Source organism: Lolium rigidum, chromosome 3, assembly GCF_022539505.1.
Source record: "Lolium rigidum isolate FL_2022 chromosome 3, APGP_CSIRO_Lrig_0.1, whole genome shotgun sequence".
Lineage (NCBI taxonomy): Eukaryota > Viridiplantae > Streptophyta > Magnoliopsida > Poales > Poaceae > Lolium > Lolium rigidum.
The window spans coordinates 24,130,115-24,150,243 of record NC_061510.1 but is presented as its reverse complement, the minus strand read 5'-3'; the positions used below and the strand labels follow the sequence as shown (position 1 = coordinate 24,150,243).

At 45.1% G+C, this 20,129-nt stretch overlaps 4 protein-coding genes across 4 annotated transcripts; 2 read left to right on the top strand and 2 right to left on the bottom strand.

Moving 5' to 3' along the window:
- Nucleotides 1-705: 705 nt before the first annotated feature.
- LOC124701295 (protein MLO-like) lies at nucleotides 706-3,812 on the top strand. The gene is made up of 12 exons (XM_047233345.1): nucleotides 706-925; nucleotides 1,045-1,338; nucleotides 1,415-1,531; nucleotides 1,653-1,713; nucleotides 1,825-1,910; nucleotides 1,995-2,069; nucleotides 2,153-2,241; nucleotides 2,387-2,477; nucleotides 2,574-2,747; nucleotides 2,871-2,906; nucleotides 2,995-3,123; nucleotides 3,226-3,812. The coding sequence occupies exons 1-12, from the start codon at nucleotides 806-808 to the stop codon at nucleotides 3,613-3,615; spliced, it is 1,662 nt and encodes a 553-aa protein (XP_047089301.1). The 5' UTR covers nucleotides 706-805; the 3' UTR covers nucleotides 3,616-3,812.
- Nucleotides 3,618-7,414, bottom strand: LOC124701296 (phosphatidylinositol-glycan biosynthesis class F protein-like). The gene is made up of 8 exons (XM_047233346.1): nucleotides 7,271-7,414; nucleotides 7,127-7,192; nucleotides 6,993-7,035; nucleotides 6,471-6,525; nucleotides 6,222-6,270; nucleotides 5,984-6,051; nucleotides 5,765-5,882; nucleotides 3,618-4,079 (listed from the first exon to the last, which is right to left on the bottom strand). The coding sequence occupies exons 1-8, from the start codon at nucleotides 7,412-7,414 to the stop codon at nucleotides 3,966-3,968; spliced, it is 657 nt and encodes a 218-aa protein (XP_047089302.1). The 3' UTR covers nucleotides 3,618-3,965.
- A 376-nt stretch (nucleotides 7,415-7,790) lies between these two features.
- Nucleotides 7,791-13,253, top strand: LOC124701294 (dolichyl-diphosphooligosaccharide--protein glycosyltransferase subunit 1A). Its single transcript, XM_047233344.1, has 10 exons — nucleotides 7,791-7,898; nucleotides 8,012-8,056; nucleotides 8,578-9,206; nucleotides 9,307-9,454; nucleotides 9,558-9,734; nucleotides 10,223-10,291; nucleotides 10,373-10,462; nucleotides 10,713-10,871; nucleotides 12,481-12,705; nucleotides 12,870-13,253. Exons 1-10 carry the CDS (start codon nucleotides 7,791-7,793, stop codon nucleotides 13,059-13,061), a joined length of 1,842 nt encoding a protein of 613 aa, XP_047089300.1. The 3' UTR covers nucleotides 13,062-13,253.
- A 507-nt stretch (nucleotides 13,254-13,760) lies between these two features.
- LOC124695142 (monosaccharide-sensing protein 2-like) lies at nucleotides 13,761-18,203 on the bottom strand. The gene is made up of 6 exons (XM_047228031.1): nucleotides 18,007-18,203; nucleotides 16,473-17,042; nucleotides 16,079-16,362; nucleotides 14,929-15,453; nucleotides 14,405-14,592; nucleotides 13,761-14,294 (listed from the first exon to the last, which is right to left on the bottom strand). Exons 1-6 carry the CDS (start codon nucleotides 18,083-18,085, stop codon nucleotides 13,826-13,828), a joined length of 2,115 nt encoding a protein of 704 aa, XP_047083987.1. The 5' UTR covers nucleotides 18,086-18,203; the 3' UTR covers nucleotides 13,761-13,825.
- Nucleotides 18,204-20,129: the final 1,926 nt, after the last annotated feature.

Genomic DNA, 20,129 nt, shown 5'->3' with positions numbered 1-20,129 from the left:
TTATGTCAATGACTTGTGTACTACACCATGCAGTGGTACGCTGGGTCACCGCACTGTACCACCTCGTAGCCGCACCTCCAAGTCGAGCATCCGACGCCGTGTAAAAGCAAGGTCTGCCCATCGTCGATGACGTAACGGCACCACGCGGGCAACGCCCGATCCCGCCCGCCAACGGCGTCGATAGAAGTGGAGGAGGGTGGTGGTGGGTTCTAGGGAGGAGGGGCCCCCTGCCGCCTCACTCGGGGACGCAGGCTTACGAGGGGGAAGTTTTCCGTAAAGACCGGGTCCGATCGGGATCATTGCTTTCGAGGCCTACAAATCAGTGTCAAGGTTCAATTTAGACCAGGAACCAATAATTTATGGTGCAAAGGATAAGGATTTTTTTTGACTTGAAGTTTTAAATCGCCCGAAATTAAGGGGTTGAAATGTATACTTTTTCCCCGACCAGAGCGGAGCTGGATAATCGCGCGCGCGCGCGCCGTTTGGCGCACACGCAAGCTTTGACCCGGCCGCCGGCGATGCGCGCCGATAAAAACCACGCTCGCCCCAGCGCCCCGTGCCACACCGCCCTAGCTTGCTTGCTCCTCTCCCACACCAGCCTGCCACACAGCCCACGCACAAACGACTAAACCTGCGTTTTTCTTCGCCTCGCTCGCTCCGGCCGGCCACGTAGCTAGTACCGAGGTACCTCGCTCGCCTGCTCAAAAGACTGCTCAGGTGGCCGGTGGTTTGCCCAGGACAAAAAAGAGGCCGGTTGCCGCCGTCGCTACTACTTCCTCTACCTAGCTAGCTAGCTCATCCATCCATGGCGCCGGCGGGAGGCCGCGAGCTGCCGGACACGCCGACGTGGGCGGTGGCGGTGGTCGTGCTCGTCCTCGTGCTCATCTCCGTCGCCCTCGAGCACGCGCTCCACAAGCTCACCCACGTACGTGCCCTGGAGAGCCACTCCGATGGTCACCGATCACTACACAACTTAATCTACCTCCTGCTCCTCACCCTGTGCTGTATGTAATCCCTCTCTTGGATCTTCCTCGCATCGTGCAGTGGTTCCACCACCGGCACAAGAAGGCCCTGGCGGAGGCGCTGGAGAAGATGAAGGCGGAGCTCATGCTGGTGGGCTTCATCTCCCTGCTCCTCACCGTCTTCCAGGACCCCATCTCCAAGATATGCATCTCCAAGGAGGCCGGCGACGTCATGCTGCCCTGCCACCTCCCAAAGGCGGACTATGAGGACAAAGGCGACAAGGGCAGCCGTCGGAGGCTTCTCGTCTACCTGGCCGAGATGAGCCACCGCCGGTTCCTCGCCGCCGCCCCCGCCGAGGACGTCTGCGAGAAACAGGTGAGCATCTGGCAAAGTCACCGCGCGCGGAAAGTGTTCTCACAGAGGAGCCGGTCTGATTGATGGTTTTGCGCAGGGCAAGGTGGCGCTCATGTCCGCCGGCAGCCTGCACCAGCTCCACATATTCATCTTCGTCCTCGCCGTCTTCCACGTCGCATACAGCGTCGTCACCATGGCGCTCAGCCGGCTCAAGGTCAGTGCTTTCTTTCCGCTCTAACAATCAACCGCATGCCTGTCCATCTTTGGATTCCACCCGTCGGGGAATTGTAATGGTCTGACACGAATCTGCTCCGGCATCTCGTCCTCTGCTGCAGATGAGAAGGTGGAAGAAGTGGGAGGCAGAGACCGCATCGCTGGAGTATCAGTTCGCGAATGGTACTGTACATATTTTTCCTTTCTTTCTGAACCTGATTATGCCTCTACAAACGCACGCACGCATCATCCCAGTAGAGAACTCACTGATGTATATCATTGGTTGGATTGTAGATCCTTCGCGGTTCCGTTTCACGCACCAGACGTCCTTCGTCAAGCGCCACATGGGCCTCTCCAGCGTTACCGGCGTCAGATGGATCGTGAGTTTCTTCATCATCTCGCCCTCTCATTCACCTGTACAGACCTACCTCTTGTGATTTACATACATCTCGTCTTGGTCTCAGGTTGCCTTCTTCAGGCAGTTCTTCACGTCAGTCACCAAGGTGGACTACCTCACCTTGCGCATGGGCTTCATCAACGTACGCACTGAGACCATCTCTTCTCCTCTCCGCCATTATCTTCATAGCACAGGGATTTCATGGATTTTGTTTGCTTGATGCAGGCGCATTTGTCGCCCAACACCAAATTCGACTTCCACAAGTACATCAAGCGGTCGCTCGAGGACGACTTCAAAGTCGTCGTGGGAATCAGGTTCAAAAAATCCTCCTTCCTCTACACTCCACTCCCTACGGATTACATTATATATTGCCCGCTACCTAGCATCCATACAATATTTGATGTGCCTGGAATGATCGATCTTGACACATTTGGCTGCTGCGTCTCTGCGTGCGTGCAGCCTCCCGCTGTGGTTCGTCGCGATCCTCACGCTCTTCCTTGATTTCAAAGGGATCGCCACGCTCACCTGGATCTCTTTCGTCCCCCTCGTTGTAAGCACCAATTTTTCCTTTGCCGAAAGGAACAGCTAGCCAAACCTCCCAATATATTGCAAACGTACTGAATCCAACATGTCATGTCATCCTCAGATCCTCCTGGCGGTTGGGACCAAGCTTGAGATCATCATCATGGAGATGGCGCAAGAGATCCAGGAACGAGCCAGCGTCATCAAGGGGGCTCCTGTCGTGGAGCCCAGCAATAAGTTCTTCTGGTTCAGCCGCCCCGATTGGGTCCTCTTCCTCATACATTTGACACTTTTCCAGGTACATGCGTGTTCTAACCTTAATACAACCACACCATCTGTGTATATTTGGGTATACACCATATGAATAGGGAGTGTTCAACGTGTCATTGCTAACATCAATTAATCTGTTTTGTGCCACCAGAATGCGTTCCAGATGGCTCATTTCGTGTGGACCCTGGTATGCGATTTGTCACTTTCTCATCATCATGCGCCGATGTCTACTCGCTGCTCAACTTGCAAATGACACAATTCCTCCTCTATCGCAGGCCACACCCGGCTTGAAGAAATGCTACCACGAGAACATAGGACTCAGCATCATGAAGGTCGTCGTGGGGATAACTCTTCAGATCATGTGCAGCTACATCACATTTCCCCTCTACGCACTCGTCACACAGGTATATTGAATTGGCAACGAGAATCCATGAAAAACTGCTCTTGGACAAGGAAACGGAACACCAATCTTAATCATGTGTGTGTGTCCCTGTGCTCGCTTGCAGATGGGCTCAAACATGAAGAGAACCATCTTTGACGAACAGACGGCCAAGGCACTGTCAAACTGGCGGAACACTGCCAGGGAGAGGAAGAAGACCCGAGACACGGACATGCTGATGCAACAGATGATCGGCGACGCTACGCCGAGCAGAGGCACGTCGCCGGTGCCAAGCCGAGGCACGTCACCGGTGCGCCTGCTTCACAAGAACAAGCGCTCCGATGATCTACCAAGCGCACCCCCCTCGCCAATGACCGAGATGGAGGCTAGGGACATGTACCCGGCTGTCGCACATCCGGTGCACAGACTAAGTCCTGCGGATAGGAGGAGGTCTGCCTCGTCGTCGGCCCTCGAATCTGAAGCCAGTGCTGAATTTTCCTTCAGTATGCAACGTTGATGAGACAAGTTTCTGTATAGATCAGTCCAATGTATAGCAAACATAGGAGGAAAATATGTGATGTGCTGATTGGTACAATAAGGATCGGAAATTTTACCGAGTAAAAAGAACAAAGCTAGCTAGGATTGTAAAGTTGAAAATATATCAAACACCCTCTTTCCTCTCTAGAAAAAACTAAATGACAATCATTTTCGTTACAACGACGAAAGAACTTGGAAGCCGTAAGTACTTCCCTCACCAGGAAAGCTACTGAACAAGTCTAGATTTTTTAGAAGATGACTGTACACTATGATTTGGATAAATCTTTCCTGGAAGATAAGGAAAAGAGGGCCATTCATTATCCAAAAATGCTAGTCAGCTTTGACACGAACTCTTCTCCTGTGAGCAACTATCAGGATCAGCGATAGTACCATGCCAATCAAATGCCCAGCAATTGCACCATAAGTGACACATATTGGCCATTCCTAGGGAAGATCAGAGGAAAAAAATCATGAGTTGCAAAAGCAAGGTCGAAACAACAAGATCAGACTGTCAACTACAAGATTCAGAAAAGGAAGCCTCATCCATGTGCTACTGAATGCTTCATCATAAACAAAGATGCATGATACATAAAATAACTATTCCAAACAGATGTCATTGGGATGTGGTCTAACTCAGAAGTTCCAACTTGTGTGACAGATCTGAAAATATAGTGCACGAGCTAGTCTTTAAGTTGCTATGTACTCATGTATGGTATCTACTGAACATGCATAAAAATTTCCATTCCATCCAACATTGCAGGCCGCGGAACGCTCATCAAGTCCGTGCTCACCTCTCAAGCTATCTTCCACCTCACACCACTTAACATCCCGCCGGGGTGCTTCACAAGCATGAAAAGGATGGAGAGAGCTTTTCTTTGGGCCGGCACAAAGGAGGTCACCGGGGGAAAATGCAAGATCAATTGGGAGGCGGTTGCTAGACCAACTTGTTTGGGTGGCCTTGGCATACTCCACCTCGAGAAGTTTGCTCGTGCTCTTCGGCTCCGTTGGCCTTGGTATGAGTGGAAGGAGCCCCATAGGCTTTCGGTCTGTTTGGAGAACCCTTGTGATGAAGTAGATATGGACCTCTTCTATGCTTCCACCACAATCTCTATTGGAAATGGGAAGATAGCACCTTTTTGGGATTCGCCATGGCTCAACGGGAGGAAGCCCAAAGACATCGCACCACTAATTTTTGGGGTCTCAACTAGGAAGAAATGGAAAGTGGAGCAAGCCACAAGAAACAACGCTTGGGTCTCAAAGATCAAGTTGGATGGTAATTTCTCACTACGACATCTTACGGAGTTCATCTCGCTTTGGAGGGAGTTAAATGGTGTTAGATTAAGAGAGGTGGAAGTCGCGATTGTGTGGAACCTCACTAGTAACGGGATTTACTCCATCACCTCCACATACGAGGCTCAATTCTTTGGTGCTACTACCACTCTCATGAACAAGTTGGTTTGGAGGGTTTGGACACCCCCCAAAATGAAGTTCTTTGCGTGGTTGGCCATTCACAATAGACTTTGGACCGCGGATTGTCTTGACAAGAGAGGGCGGACAAATTGTGGCCTTTGCCAACTTTGCAAGCAAACACAAGAAACGGCGCCTCACCTCCTGTCAAATTGCCGCTTTACAAAGAGGCTTTGGGAAATGGTGAAGGATTGGCTTGGAATCGCCTCCATTGCAACGACCGAGTGGACGGATGATATTGCTCTTCAATCTTGGTGGGAGAATATGTCGACTACAAACGTCCCAAACCGGAAAGGCCTTGGCATCTCTAACCATCCTTGTGAGTTGGACAATTTGGAACGAGCGAAATGCTAGAGTTTTCCGCAACAAATCCACCCCTCCTTTGGTCCTCCTCAACATCATAAAGACCGAGGTGAAGCTTTGGGTGTGCTCCGGGGCTAAGTGCTTGAGTTATGTAATAACGGGAGAGTAGTCCCCATGTACGCTCACTCTTTTTTTTCTTTTTGTCTTGTCAAGACTCTTCTCCTTAATTAATGAAATGATGCAAATCTTTTGCCTATTTTTTTTTTAAATTCCATACGATCATGTTCTATCACAATACTCATTTGTTTGCATAAGTAGCTCACAACATAGTGCATGAGAGTCACAATCAGTATCCTTACCTGCCAAGGTCTCTCCCAGTCAAGGGGCATAGGCCAAGCACCAAGCCATGCTCCTATCACAGCTCCATGAGATGGCACAGAGATCATGTAGTCCACAGCATCAGATGAAGTGAAATAACTGGCACGCGAAAACACAAATCAAGTATGGTATCAGGTAAGCTTGGACGATACAAAATGAACTCCTCACACCATAAACTTATTTAGGAGTCAGGAATATACGTGGAATAAGAAAGCGTATTCTGCCAATTGACTTTGGATGCTCCGAAGACACATGCTGCGGGAACAAACTGCAATGTCACAATGTCATGCATTTAGCTAGTCACACCTTTAGTTCTACAAGTATCACATGGTAAATCATGAATCATCTAGAAGTACCAGTACAAGACCAACACATGTGCCGGTTTTGCAGTTGGTAATCTTCCTCTTGAATTAGTATACCAGAGCAAAGGCAACTTACTGTGAACAGCGACATAAGAAGCGACCAGTATATTGTTGCTGTCCAGAACCTGCAAGTGTGAAATACTATGAGGCAATGCATTATTGGCATGTATTGTTTATGTTTGAATTAAAATATCCCTGTGAATACCGTTGAAATCAGATACATAACATACATAGTTATTCTAGTCGTGACTTGTAATCGCTGCTAATTAGCATGTACCATGGGGACTAACAGCAACCATAAACATCCTTTCCAGTCAAGACTTACTTGATTCCAACAGGAGCGCCAAGAACAACCGCACCAAATGCATTTAGGAGTGCCCCTGGCAGAGAGAAGAGTGTAAAATAAGAATAAATACATGAACCGCAGAAAGATGGGGGTGATCCTCAATAACTCAGCTTGACTTATTGTTATTCCAAAGAGCAAATCAACATATAGTACTTTTTTTTTTCCGAAAAGGGGCAGCTCTGGCCTCTGCATCAATTGATGCATATGGCCTCTTATTCCAAAGAGCAAATCAACATATGCTACTAAGTAGTAAATCTGTCCCATATTACAAGACGTTTTAGGTAGGCAAATATCATAATATGGAACAGAGGTAGTAGTAGTGAGTACTGGGCTACTGTCTAATGACTCAGATATCAAGCATTGAGGTTTTTCTTTTGGTAAAGCATTCAACATGTAGTGTTAAGGTGTCTTATCCTATAGGTACTCATATTCTTCACACTAGACAGAAGCCTCATGCAAATGTGATGGATCAAAGTAAAAGCTGCAGCAAGGAGAGCTAACCTATGGGCAAGCCAAGCAATCCACGCGCAGCCGCCTTGAGGAACTGCAGTTGAGAAGAAACAAAAATCACCTTATCACTGAAGAAACGATGAAGTTCGTTATGAAAATGCTAGGGAGAAACAATTGACACGCACCGAGCAGTGTTTGGGATCTCGCCGGAGCAAGCTGAACACCACGATGACAAGTGGGGCTTCACAGACCTAGAGAAAAGCATCGGTCAGAAGATATGTAGGGAGCAGCAGTGGTAATGTGAGGAGGGGGACGAATCCGAATCCTACCACGAGGAGGCGGAGGGCGAGGGCGGGGTCGGAGACGAGCGCGTTGGGGCCGGCGAGGGAGTGGGCGACGGCGAGGCCCGCGAGGCAGAGCGCGTGGGCGGCCGCGGCGGTGAAGGCGCCGATCTGGGTCGCCTCGGCGCCCATGGAGGGGCCGCGCGGGAGAGGGAGTCCTACGGGGGCGCGTGGTGAGCTGCCAGGAGAGGCCAACTCGGGGCTGATGCGGCGGCGGCGGCGCAAGGATGGGCGAGCGGCGGCGCAGGGCTTGAGCACGGGAGGTCGTGCTGGGGAATTTTCGCCGCCGGCAAGGCCCAGGATCCAGGACGGCGCGCGGGGTAGAGCTGAGAGGTTAAAATGCAAAAGTGTCTGATATGCTGGACCGCGGGTTGATTCCCATGTTCTTTAGGGGCTAACTGTAAAATGAGCGACGCACGTTAGTACAGATACAGAACCCTCCGGTCCACCCCAGCATCTCGCCGTGAAACAAAACACCCGACGCCGCGACGCGATCTGGCCGCCGAGCATGGCGCCGCCGCTCCGCCTCGCCGCGCTCCTCCTCCTCGTCGTCTTCGTCACGGTCGCCGCCTCCGCCGCGCGCGCCGATCTCGTCATCTCCCGGGCGGATCGGAAGGTCAGTGGCCTCCCCACTCCTCGTTCTCCAGATCTCTGGCCCGCTGCAGTGTTCTCGGATCTGACGGTGTGTGCGTATGTGTGTTGTGTGGATGTTCTCTCTTCCTTGTGCAGGTTGATTTGACTTCGCATATCGTCCGCATCCTCACCTCGCTCAAGGTATGATGTTCTGCTGTAGCTCACTGTTGGTCTGTCGCGACCTGTTAAGCCCCCGAAGCCACGGTGGTTTAGCATGTGTAACTCATGTAACTTGTCACGTTAGCCTTGGGTAACACAGGCTGTGCTGTGGTGCGTTCATGGGGTTTGCATTTCGCGAGTTTGAGTCTTTGATCAGTTCATGGTAGCAGTCGCTCGCTACTGTCACTTCCTAATCTGTCACTGCCATCTAATTCAGAGTGAAACATGTCCAGTCATGGTGTCCTGTGAACTTTTGCCAGTATATGAAAATGCCTATTGATTTTTTATTCTTATGCAGACTATAGTTGTCACTGTATCAGCATTCAGTAGTAGGGGATCTGTACTTCTGAAATTCTGAAGTTGAACTCATTTAGAACTGCTCTATCGTGCGGAAACGCATGCATATCTTGCAAGTGATATTCCTATATATGATGGGCTTTCTACATCCCTATATATTATGTTGGAATTCTGCTGTTACTTACATAGCCCCGATTGCTCTTTAGGTTGAAAATGCCGGGTCAGAACCCGTCTCAAACGTTTTGCTTGCTTTCCCCAACATCCAAGCAAAAAACCTGGCAGCAATCCGTGCGTTCGGTACTGAGGGGAAAGTGAAGGGTCTGAGCACCATTGTTCCGATTGAAGTTGTTCAGCCTTCTGGAGCGCCTCCGGAACTGACATTCTTTTCGGCGTCTTTGCACAAAGCTTTGGAGAAGGGGAGGATTCTTCACCTGGATGTCCTGACTGTGTTCACGCACTCTCTCCAGCCATTCCCGGAAGAAATCGGCCAGGCCGATTCGCAGCTTGTTGTCTTCCAGGATAGCTCTCACTACCTGTCGCCTTACCCTGTTAAGGTGCAGACACTTAGTATCAGATTGCCTGGTGGAAGGGTTGAGTCGTACACGAAGCATGCAAACACTAAACTTGTGGACTCCGAGCTGAAATATGGACCATACGAAGATCTTGCCCCGTTCTCCTACAACCCCATGATTGTGCACTTTGAGAACAACAACCCGTTTGCAGTCGCAAAGGAACTTGTAAGGGAGATAGAGATATCTCATTGGGGGAACGTACAGATTACGGAGCATTACAACGTTGTTCATGGTGGTGCCAGACTGAAGGGTGAATTCTCCAGGTGCATATCTCTGTTCCAACTTGTGTTTCGAGTAGTTCTACTTCTAGGCGAGGTCAGAGGTCATGTCCAGAGATAACTAATTTCATGTTTCTGTTTGTAGGCTTGACTACCAGTCTAGACCTTACGTAAGAGGGGTTTCATCATTTAGGCATCTTGTTGCTAAATTGCCTCCAAGGGCCCACTCTATTTATTTCAGAGATGAAATCGGTAACATTTCAACATCACACTTGTGGAGTGATGCTAAGAAGGTACTGCTGCTATATTTATCTCATTTTTCAATGTTTAATGTTTCCAACAAAATTGCATAGCATTATGCTCAATACTTCTACGTGCCCAAAAATCTTGTTGCAGACCCAGCTGGAAATCGAACCAAGGTTTCCCTTATTTGGTGGTTGGCAAACAACCTTTACCATCGGTTATGGTTTACCTCTTCAAGACTTTGTTTTCACTTCTGATGGAAAGAGATTTCTCAATATCACATTTGGCTCTCCCATGGAGGAAATTCTCATAGAAAAGCTTATCGTAAAGGTATGCTGTTAGTTGCATCAAAAACATAGCTTTTTTAAATTTTGCCCCATTTTTTTTTGTCAAACACAGCTAAGTGCGTGTCATTTGCATTAGAATAAAATAAACTAACCGGATGTTGAAGGTTCTACAGGAAAAAAACAGAAAGTACAGGCAATAGAAAAAAGAAAAAAAATTGAAACACAAAGCTAATAGAGAGCTACCAGAGCAAACGTAAAGTAAAATGACAAACTGTACACATATCCTTTGATTTATTGGGTTCTGCTATTCCAGAGTTGCAGACCGTAAGCATAATGTCTAAATGATTTGATTGTTATTTTTGTATTGAAACAAATCCATTCTTACGATAAAACATGAAACTGTCCATGTTTCCCAGAACTTGATAATTTATATCATCGCTATTGATTTTTGTGTGTGCTGTCGCTTCCAGTAATGTGACTAATTTTACATTTCTTCCCTCTTACCATTGTTTGTATCTCTTTTCTTAACAGGTTGTTCTACCTGAAGGTTCAAAGGATATTGATGTGTCGGCTCCATTTCCAACAAACCAACGGCAAGAGGTGGTTCCTCACTGGATGATATGTAACTGAAAATGGAGCCTGTCCTATTCATTGTTGTAACATAAGTGATGTGTGGTGCAGGTGAAGTATTCACACCTTGATATTGCTGGGAGGCCAGTGCTTGTCTTGGAGAAACCCGATGTCATTCCAGAGCATAACTTACATTTCCAGGTATGTCTTTGGATTTATTGGTGCATTATTAGTAAGCTGTGTCAATTGTTAGCCTAACTGAATAATCTCTAAAAGGGATTATAGCACTTGTTCTCATCACACCTACCAGTACTTAAAGCTGATATTGGAAAGGCTTGTTTTTGAACAATGCTTTCGTTGAGTTGTTTGTGTACTAACACCTAAAGCAGTGTCTAATGTGCAAATTTGTGATCTCTAGCTAACTGTTTGCTCATTCCTTTGCAATATGCAGGTGTACTACAAATTCAATAACATCTCGCTATTCATAGAGCCGATGATGTTGATTATTGGCTTCTTCCTCCTGTTCGTTGCCTGTATTGCTTACATGCACACTGACATGTCAATTTCTAAAAGCTCTCCTTCTTATCTGGCAAAGCTGCAATGGGATGAGGTATTATTCTTTTAAATCCTCAAACCCCTCCAAATTTATAAGATCAAGGACCCACGAAAAAATCTAGTAAACTGTTATTTTTTCCAATAATAAGTCAGAAGGTGATTCAGATAGTAACCTGGCACTTCTCTAAACAATTGTATGAGAATAAGAGCTGGGGATTTGGTCTTTCGTCTAGAATTGAGAAACTACAATGAAGTGTGATTAGGCATGGAGGAATAGATAAAATAAACTGTAATAATAATACTCTAATGAAGGGCTCAGGTTGCTATAAGTAGGGGTGGACATTTTAACCAACGACTGAACTACTTGATAAAAAAAACAAGACTGAAACAGAATGGACCGAAACCAAGAATTTCACTCACTAATTCAGTCATCATTTCTTAAGAACTGAAGTTAATTAGGTTAGTTCAGTCATGTGTCTAGGTTACCCGAAGAAACCAATAAAACCGAACAGGTGTGCACGTGACCTAAAGTCTACGTAATCCAGCTCAGTAGTCCTGTGCCCAACACCTCTAACTGCCATGAGGCTGTGAGGTACCCTTCGTCCTCCACGCCCAGTATGCTACAGCCCCAAAATCCAGTAGTACCTCCACGCTTCTGCCTCTAGGCCTCCACTCCCATTCCTCACCCATAGCCTGCCTAACCCTACCCTCCAGTGCGCTGCCTCTCCAATTCTCCACTCCAGCGAGCGGTGTCATCCAGCCGACACTTCTTCCCTTCACCCCGGCAGGCGGCGGCGCTGGTGATATGCAGCGAACGCTCCTCACCACCCTGGTCCCGGGTGGTGGTGGTGGCCTGCAGCCAACGTTCCTCTCCATCCTGGGCTGCGGTACCCTGCAGATGATGGTCCTCTATGCTCCAGCAGCCGGTGGTGTCCTGCAGTCGACCGTCCTTCTCCCCACAGTGTGGGTTGCAGTGGCAGTGGCCTGCATCGTGATCTTCCGCCACCTTTGAGTGCATTGCGATGACAGCTTTTCTCGTTTTGTGATTGGAGATTCCTGATTATATGAGTTCTTAATAATGATTTAACGTGATGTTCTTTCACGTAGAATCTGATTTTTACATATATGATCTTGTGATGCATCCTGTTTATTTTCAAATCAATTTCAGATGTGTGCCTGTTGTTTCTTTCTCTATAATCTATGGGTTAGCTAGGTCTCAACCAGGGACCGAACCGAATTCTAGGTCGATAGAATAAGTTGGTTAGCATTTTCTCTGGCTGATCTGTCCTCAAGTTTTCAGCACCAAATTTTTTCGGTTTGGTTTAACTTAATGCCTAGCCCTAGCTATATAAGGGTAAGGGCAGTTGATCAGTTGACTAAAGAACGGAATATCAGGTGCAATATAAAGAAAACCCCACATTGTTTCAATACAAAGAAAATCATCTAGTTGAGAATTCATGAAAAATCATACATTTTTGCAGTTTAAACTTGCAACTCAAGGAATTATAGGACTGTCATTGCTATTTGTTTAAACTGGAACCATGTTTTTTTTCCTCGTAAAAAAAGTTGGTGCTATCCTTGTGCAGTTTCATCTCCTTTCTCTTTTGATCATGTAATATTATGCAGTCCTGATTTCTGATTGCTATTTCATATTTCTGGTGTAGGTGCAAGCTACTGTCCAGCAAATTCAGGGCATCTTTGACCAGTGCTTAGCAGTTCATGATAAACTAGAGACCTCATTGCACGATTTGTCTAGGACAGGAGATACTAAGTCTTGCAAAGCAGCTCGTAAAGCTGCTGATGCACAGTTCAAGGAATTAGCAAAAGAGCTGAAACCACTGTTGATGTCTGTACAGTCGTCCCCTCAGTCTTATCAGATATGGCCAAAGGTTTGCTAAACAAACTTGTTATTAACTACTTATACTCCTACGAGATTTAAGTTGTCATGTCTTGCATATAACAGATGTAGTCTTGCCCAATCTGCAATCTAAATCTTGACGACCTTTCCGCAATTTCTGATTACAATACTATTTTGGTTACTGTTGTGCTGCAGTTGGAGGACTTGGTTGCAAAGGAGAGGGAGATGCAGGATAAGCTCATGGCAAGGCATTCCACCGTGGTTGACAGTTTCGAGAAGAAGCTACGTGGGCAAGATATAGAGAACCGGATTGCTTCCCAGCAGCAGAAAATTGCTGCGCTGAGGCAAGAGGTTGAGTCTCTCTTAGAGTACCTTAGCGAGATATGAGCAAATCTGGTGTCATCTTATATCATTAGTGATTAGACTGAAGACCACCTAAGCTTTATTTTGTTGAATCTATATATACTCTTAGATGTTGTGTTTGGTAAATGATAACCCATCATCCTAGTTCGTGAGACTTGGATTTGAAAAGGCCATGTAACATGATAAGCACGGTAACCTTTTTGGAACTGCTTTAAATTTTGCATCATGAAATATTCTTGGGGAACCGGTCCATTTGGACTCCTTTTGCGGTAAATGCTCAATATTAGTGGTGCATTTGCGTCTGCTGCCAATACTCCCTTTTTCTATTTCATACTCTCCTGTTCCCAATGTACGGGAATCTGGAAAATAAGTCTATTCTGAAACAAGTCTAGGTGCCATCTTTCTTTACATGCTCTCTACCTTTTCTCTTCTGTGCGTTGGATGCAACACTAAACAATAGCTGCACGAAAGGAGAGTCGCACAACTGATCGCGTCAATCAGATGTGCTGTGCTAGACTGTCGAGAGGCTTGCGAGTTGTGGGCTTCACCATTGCTCCAAGACGTCTCAAGCACCACGCCAATGTAATTAAAATTGAACAACTTAATTATAATTAAGGCCAAGCATAGCATATATAACAGTTCAGATCTTAATACTAATAATATAACCAAACATATCACAAATAACTTTGAATTATAATAGCATTAAAATATTGCAGTACACATTTCATGTTCCAGCAAGAGTGGTGATACATCAAACAATAAGAAAATCCTAAGTATCCTCATTGTTCTTACAAATCTTCTTCTTGAGAATATACATTTTCTTTTTGCTGACTTGGATGTGATGCATCGAATGCGAAGAGCTCCGCCATAACCTCAATAGGTACACCTTTTGTTTCCGGCATCTTGAAGCATACAAATACAAATGCCAATACACAAACGATGGCATAAATTCCGAAAACACCTGCAAGACCGATGCACCTCAACAATACAGGGAGGGTGTATGTGACAATGATGTCACAGATCCAAAAGGTTAGGCTGCATAAGCCCAAGCATATGGCACGGACTTTGTTGGGGAAAATCTCTGAGCAGAAAATATTAGGAATTGGACCAAATCCCATGACAAAGACGCAAAAGTAGATGCCAACACTCATTGTTGAGAGCAATGCATGCAATTCAGCACTCAATTTCACGATGTTGACAGTAACCAAAACAATGAGTGACACTACCAAGATGGGTATTGTGACAATAAGTAGCCGTCTGCATTAGACGATGAAACATGTCACTTCATTTTATCTTAACAATATCAAATTTGGAAAAAGCAGTAAATTGGGAGATAATTATTAGAATCTTAAGGATATTGAGTATACCTTCTTCCTTTGCGATCCATAAGCCACATGGCAATGCATATAAAGGGAAGCATTAACAAAGTTGTAATGGCGCTCATCAAAATAGACACAGAAGAAGGGTTAATGCCAAACTTTGATAGAAGAACTCCAACACCAGCTTGCTCAAGTATCTGAGGGGTGTAATAGAGAATACCATTGATACCAGCAAACTGCAAAATTGTTAACATAATTAAATATTATAGATTTTTCATGTAACATAGGTTCAACAAAATAAATAAATAAAATAGAAACTTGCATTATTTGGTTTTGGTGAAAACCTTATGTGCTTAACGAGATAACATATGAAACGAATGGTCTGAATCGATGCGCTCTTTGGTTATTGTCTTATCTTAGTTATGCAAAGTGTCAAACTAGGAGATAAAGTGTACACGTAAAAATTTGAGTGGCATAAAACAGAATGAGATGAAATATTTGAATGCCAAGTAATTATGTTAAAAGAGAAATTTATAGTCGCCTAGTCCTTGTTCTAAGAAAAAGAAACGTACCTGTTGGAGTATTTGTATCCCAACACCCAAGACTAATGCACGTTTTACACCAGGCTCCAATAGATCATTCCATTTTGTACTTTTCAAACCTTTCTCGTGTGAACATAAATCAATATTGTTATTTCCAGTCTGGTCCTTATGAAAAACAGATTTGTTGACCAATGCAGTTGCTTTTATCAAATCCCCACTTGCTGGAACATCTATTAACAAGACATTTTCAGATATTGGTACACCTTCTTCATGTAGATATAATCGTTCCATGCCGCTATCCATATGCCCATCCAAACAGTATTCTGATGACGTTTTCCAAGCCAATTTCCACCTCCCACCAATGTAACCACTTTTGCCGCCTGCTAGCAAACCATTTATTTTGGGTTTTGACTGAATAAGTTGGTCATTCTCACCAACATCGTCCACATCATCTCTCTGGTGTTCCAGATCATGCTCTTTGGGATCGTCCTGATTCTCCTCATCCCTTTCAACTGGACCATGTTCTTTTACTTCGTTGAATATGTTGTGTGCATCCTAGTATAAGAAAACGACAGTGTATTAAGAGGGAATAATGGATTAAAAGGAGAAACTAGAAAATATCAACTTGATAAAAAAGTTCGTGCACCACATCATTTGAAGAAAATTAAATGACTATGAATATCTATAGCATGATTTAATATAATATTCCCTCTGCAATTAATAAGGCTTTTAAAAAGTCAAACTAAGCAAAGTTTGCCAAAACTTTTAGAAAAAACTATAAAGAACTATGATATTATATCATCATGAAATACATCATGAAAAAACTATAGAAATACATCATGAAAGAACTATGATATTATATAGTTCCTTATAGAAAAAACTATAAAAAAAAGCTATAAAGAACTATGAAATATATGTAATGGTGCTGATTTTAGATCGTAGTACATATTAATGATTTTTTCTAAAATCTTGGTCACCCATAACGTAGTTTGACTTGCAAAAAGAGGCTTATTCATTGGAACTAAGGTATTACAATTCATTCTAGAAAAGATAATAGAATGCAGTAAAAACAATATTGTCGAGCATATATGTACATATAGATTGGAATTTGAAAAGCAAGAAACATGATATCGGATTATGATTGAAGAGCCTATTAAAAATATGTTAAATCTTATATTACCTCAATGAAACTCTCGTGAAAGGACCTAGTAATGCTGACAATCGGATCATAGAATGATGCTCCATGACTGGTAGAATGACCAATGACTATATCTTCTGTGTTTTGTCTCTTAAGTGGATAGGCAACACAATGCACTTCTTCTGGGAGTCCATATAATTTTATCATTTCTTCAGCGGGTACCAATTTATTATTTAACAATTTTTCATTTGTGCCAATTAGGTACTCCTCCATGGATGGAGCCTGATGACCAACTCTCGTGCCCTCCAAAAGACTAGCCATTTCACCTACAGTAAAATCCGTATATCAATATTCAGTACTATAAAAATGTTTTATTATAATATGAAGACAATGGAAAAGTATGACTTGAAACCAAGCAATTAATGCTAAAATGTACCTGAGACATCTTCTTCTTTTCTTAGTCTTTGCAAAACTTTCTTCGCTTCATACACCCTCCCTTGGCTCACAAGCCAGCTTGGTGTCTCCGGTAGATAGAAGATAACCAATAAGGAGTATATAACTGAAGGTATCAATTGTATCCCAAGCATGAATCTCCAACTAATATTTGGCAGCATAGACATCCAAAACACCATGCAGTATGATAAGAACATACCAGCTGAACCACTCAATTGGGGAAACGTGCTTAATTTCCCTCTTATATCAGAAGGGGCAGTCTCAGCGATATACAATGGTACAAGAGTGACTGCCAAACCAATACTAAATCCCTGAATAAGCCTCGCGAAGAGCAGCATGTACACATGCTGAGACCAAAATATGACCAACAATGCACTAACAAGGGACAATACTGCCGAGGTAAGTAGCATTGCCCACCTGCCAAATTTGTCGGATAACAATCCAGAGAGTGTTGTGATTACTGTGGCACCAAAAAGTGCCATTGCCATAATACAACCCTCGACCATCGGCATGCTATCCAGGTTAAATTCCTCTTTTATGTAAAACATAGCACCTGGTAAGATCATACACAATAATTTATAACCCTTTAGCAGAAAAGCAAAAGTTTGTCCACCTCTAGAAAAAAATAAACTATAAAAGTGAATAATGGTACGCATTTATATATCTATCATGCATTTAAGTGTTACTCTATGAATATATATAGATTCATACATTATAATAATCCCCCCTTCACAAAATAGGATGCATATAGTTTTTGATCAAAATCAAACTTCTTAAAGTCTGACAACTATATATAGAAAAAAGATATCAACATTTATAATCCCAAACCAATATTATTAGAATGATTGTGAAATGTATTTTCATATTGTGTGCATTTGGTATTGTAGATATTTTATGTTTTTTTTCTATATAGTTAGTCAAACTTCAAAATATTTTGACTTTGACAAAAAAAACTATATACATCCTAGGGAAGGAGGGACTATGAAGAAAAAGCTCCAAGTTATGAACTCGTGGCATATTTTAGATTACGTGGCAAATCAAATCAAGTATATATCAAAGATGTATTGTTGGTGCTTCATGGGAATAACCCACATAATGTTGTACATGTTAATGCTCAAACTTGCAATGTTAACGCTGAAGTTTGCTAAATGGGCTCGCAAATATGATAGGTATTGACCCTTTTTTTCATCAAATCCTAGCATGTAGTACATATCAACAAAGACCTCTAGGAAATATAAACAATACACCCGCACCTTTGTGGCTGCCTATTGACAAACATATCATATAGAATCCGTCCCACTGTGAAATACTACGTAGCATGCTATTTGAAACCTATAAGCGATGATCCCACACACGAACTTTACCACATGTGGCCAACAATTTAACCACTTGGCAGAATTTTCCATATAATTCAACTTCCACGTACGGCTGTGCTGATAATTATACAACAAGTATACTTATCGAGCGAGCTAGCGAAGATGTAACGAAAGCAAATGAAATAAACGGCTGCTCTTTACCTGCAATACTTGCATTGTCCCAGCCTTGAAGCATGTTACCGATGGACGCGGCAAACGCAAGTAGCACTGCACCGTCCATTGTCCCCAAGTCACGAACTTTTCCGCAGGCTGCAACAATAGCAAGGAATAAATAAGTTACATGGTGGTTCCTGGCTCATTGGCGTGGTCTGGGGTGAGCCAATGTTGGGGCACTTCACTTGCACACAAGATTTTGAAAAGGTTGTGTAATTTTACCTTAATTTTGTGTCTTACAATATTAAAATGTACATACAAGATTGTATTGAAATTGAACCATTAAATATAATTTATTTTGATTCATTAGATAGAAATCAAACAATCAGATTCCACTCGTATAACTGTATAGAGTAAATTTTTTAGTTTTTGCTAACATGAGTTGCATAAAGGAAGTATAATGCCGAAAACTTCGTTTATTCTGAAAGTAAGAACTGCCCTACTATGAAGCGAACAGTGCAAACTTAGTTAGTTAGAGAATCTTCACTGGCGGCCCCAATAGCGATCCCAATAACGTTTTGGAGGTCGGCGTAGTTTTTGGGCTCTCACCGGTGCGTCCAATAAAACGCCGTTATAACTTGGAGCCCAATAAAAGCACCCGAAACCCCGTGCCGGCCCCTATGCTCAAGGTGCGAAACGGGCGCGCCAACATGTCGCGACAAGTAGGATTTGGCATGTGGGGCCATCTTGGCTGCGAGAGTAACAACTCGACGCGTTTTAAATAACCATGTGGATAAGGCTGGTCATCGGCTTCAATGGGCGCACCAGTTCTCGAGGCGACGATGCAACGGGAAGCCACCCGCCAGGTCCACGCGGCAACGGTAGAGCTTCCGCTCATCAATGCGCAGTGCCGCCCGCCATAAACCATCCGCCCCTCCTGTCTATGCCCATTCCACCACCCTCTCCTCCAAAAGACCCCAACAACCGACAACTACCCTCTAATCTCCACCGCACAGCGCACAACCGAAGCCGGCGGCGGAGGCACTGGTGTCGGTGAAGACATGCCGCACAACCTCACCCTCGATGAGGTGGCGGTGCTCACCATGCCCGCCTGCTCATGCCGCCGGAGTACTGCCTCCCGCACGGGTGGCATCTGTCAAACGATGGGTACGTAGTCCCACCGTTTCCGAAGGGGGCGGAGCTCCATGCGCTCATCGACGAGCTCCGGGCGCTGATGCCACCATGGCAGCGCAAAGAGCTGAGGTAGGCACCGAGAATCCACGACTCGGTGGAGGTGTTCCAGCTGGAGCGGGAGGCCGAGATCGCCAGGTTCGTCGGTCCTAACTCCGGCCGGTTCAACCGCATCGACTGATGATCGTGGTGGCACGGGAGTGGCATCGATGCCACGTTGGCCGCGTACGGCTACCGCCCGCGACTGGCCGGCGACCCTCCTCGCTATCCGGTGTGCTTTCTAGCGGCCCAAACCGCCGTTCCTGCGGCGCACTCGGATCGTCGCGAACCGGCTCCAGCTCCGGCGGACTGCAACGTCGGAGCCGTAGCCCCGCGGAGACAAGCCGATGGAATCCTCACCCGCGAGGCAACACACTCGTCATCCTCGGTGTTGGCGCCACTCTGCCCGAAAAGGATATGGCAGTGAAGAAGGAGGAAGGTGTTGCTGAACCCGTCATTCAACAAGGACGTTCTGCGGCGACCAAATAACTACGGAGTGGTGGTCGGCGATGGACAGAGACAACATCGTCAACCTTGACGGGGCTGCTCTGGCCGACACCAGTGATAAAGCTTGAGGACCACGACGTCGACTTCAAGTTCAGCTCGGACGATGATGATGGCGGCGGCGATGCCGACAACTTCCTTGACTACAACGCCTTTGACCGCCGTCATTAGATTATGGTTTTCCCCTTTTGTACTTTAAATTTGGGCAAACTTTGCACCCATTCAAATGAAATCCGACATCTTTTTTCCAAATTCAAATTTTATGAAATGTTATTTATTGGGTGCCACCGTTTCGAGGTCGCCTGTTTGTGCAACCTTTCTCTAAAATAAGAAACAGGTGTTCGCGCCCCCAGTAAGACACTGCCGGGCACCGCCTTTACCTATTTAGGAGGCGCCGCCAGTGGAGATGCTTTTAGTATTGCTCCATTGGCGTCCGT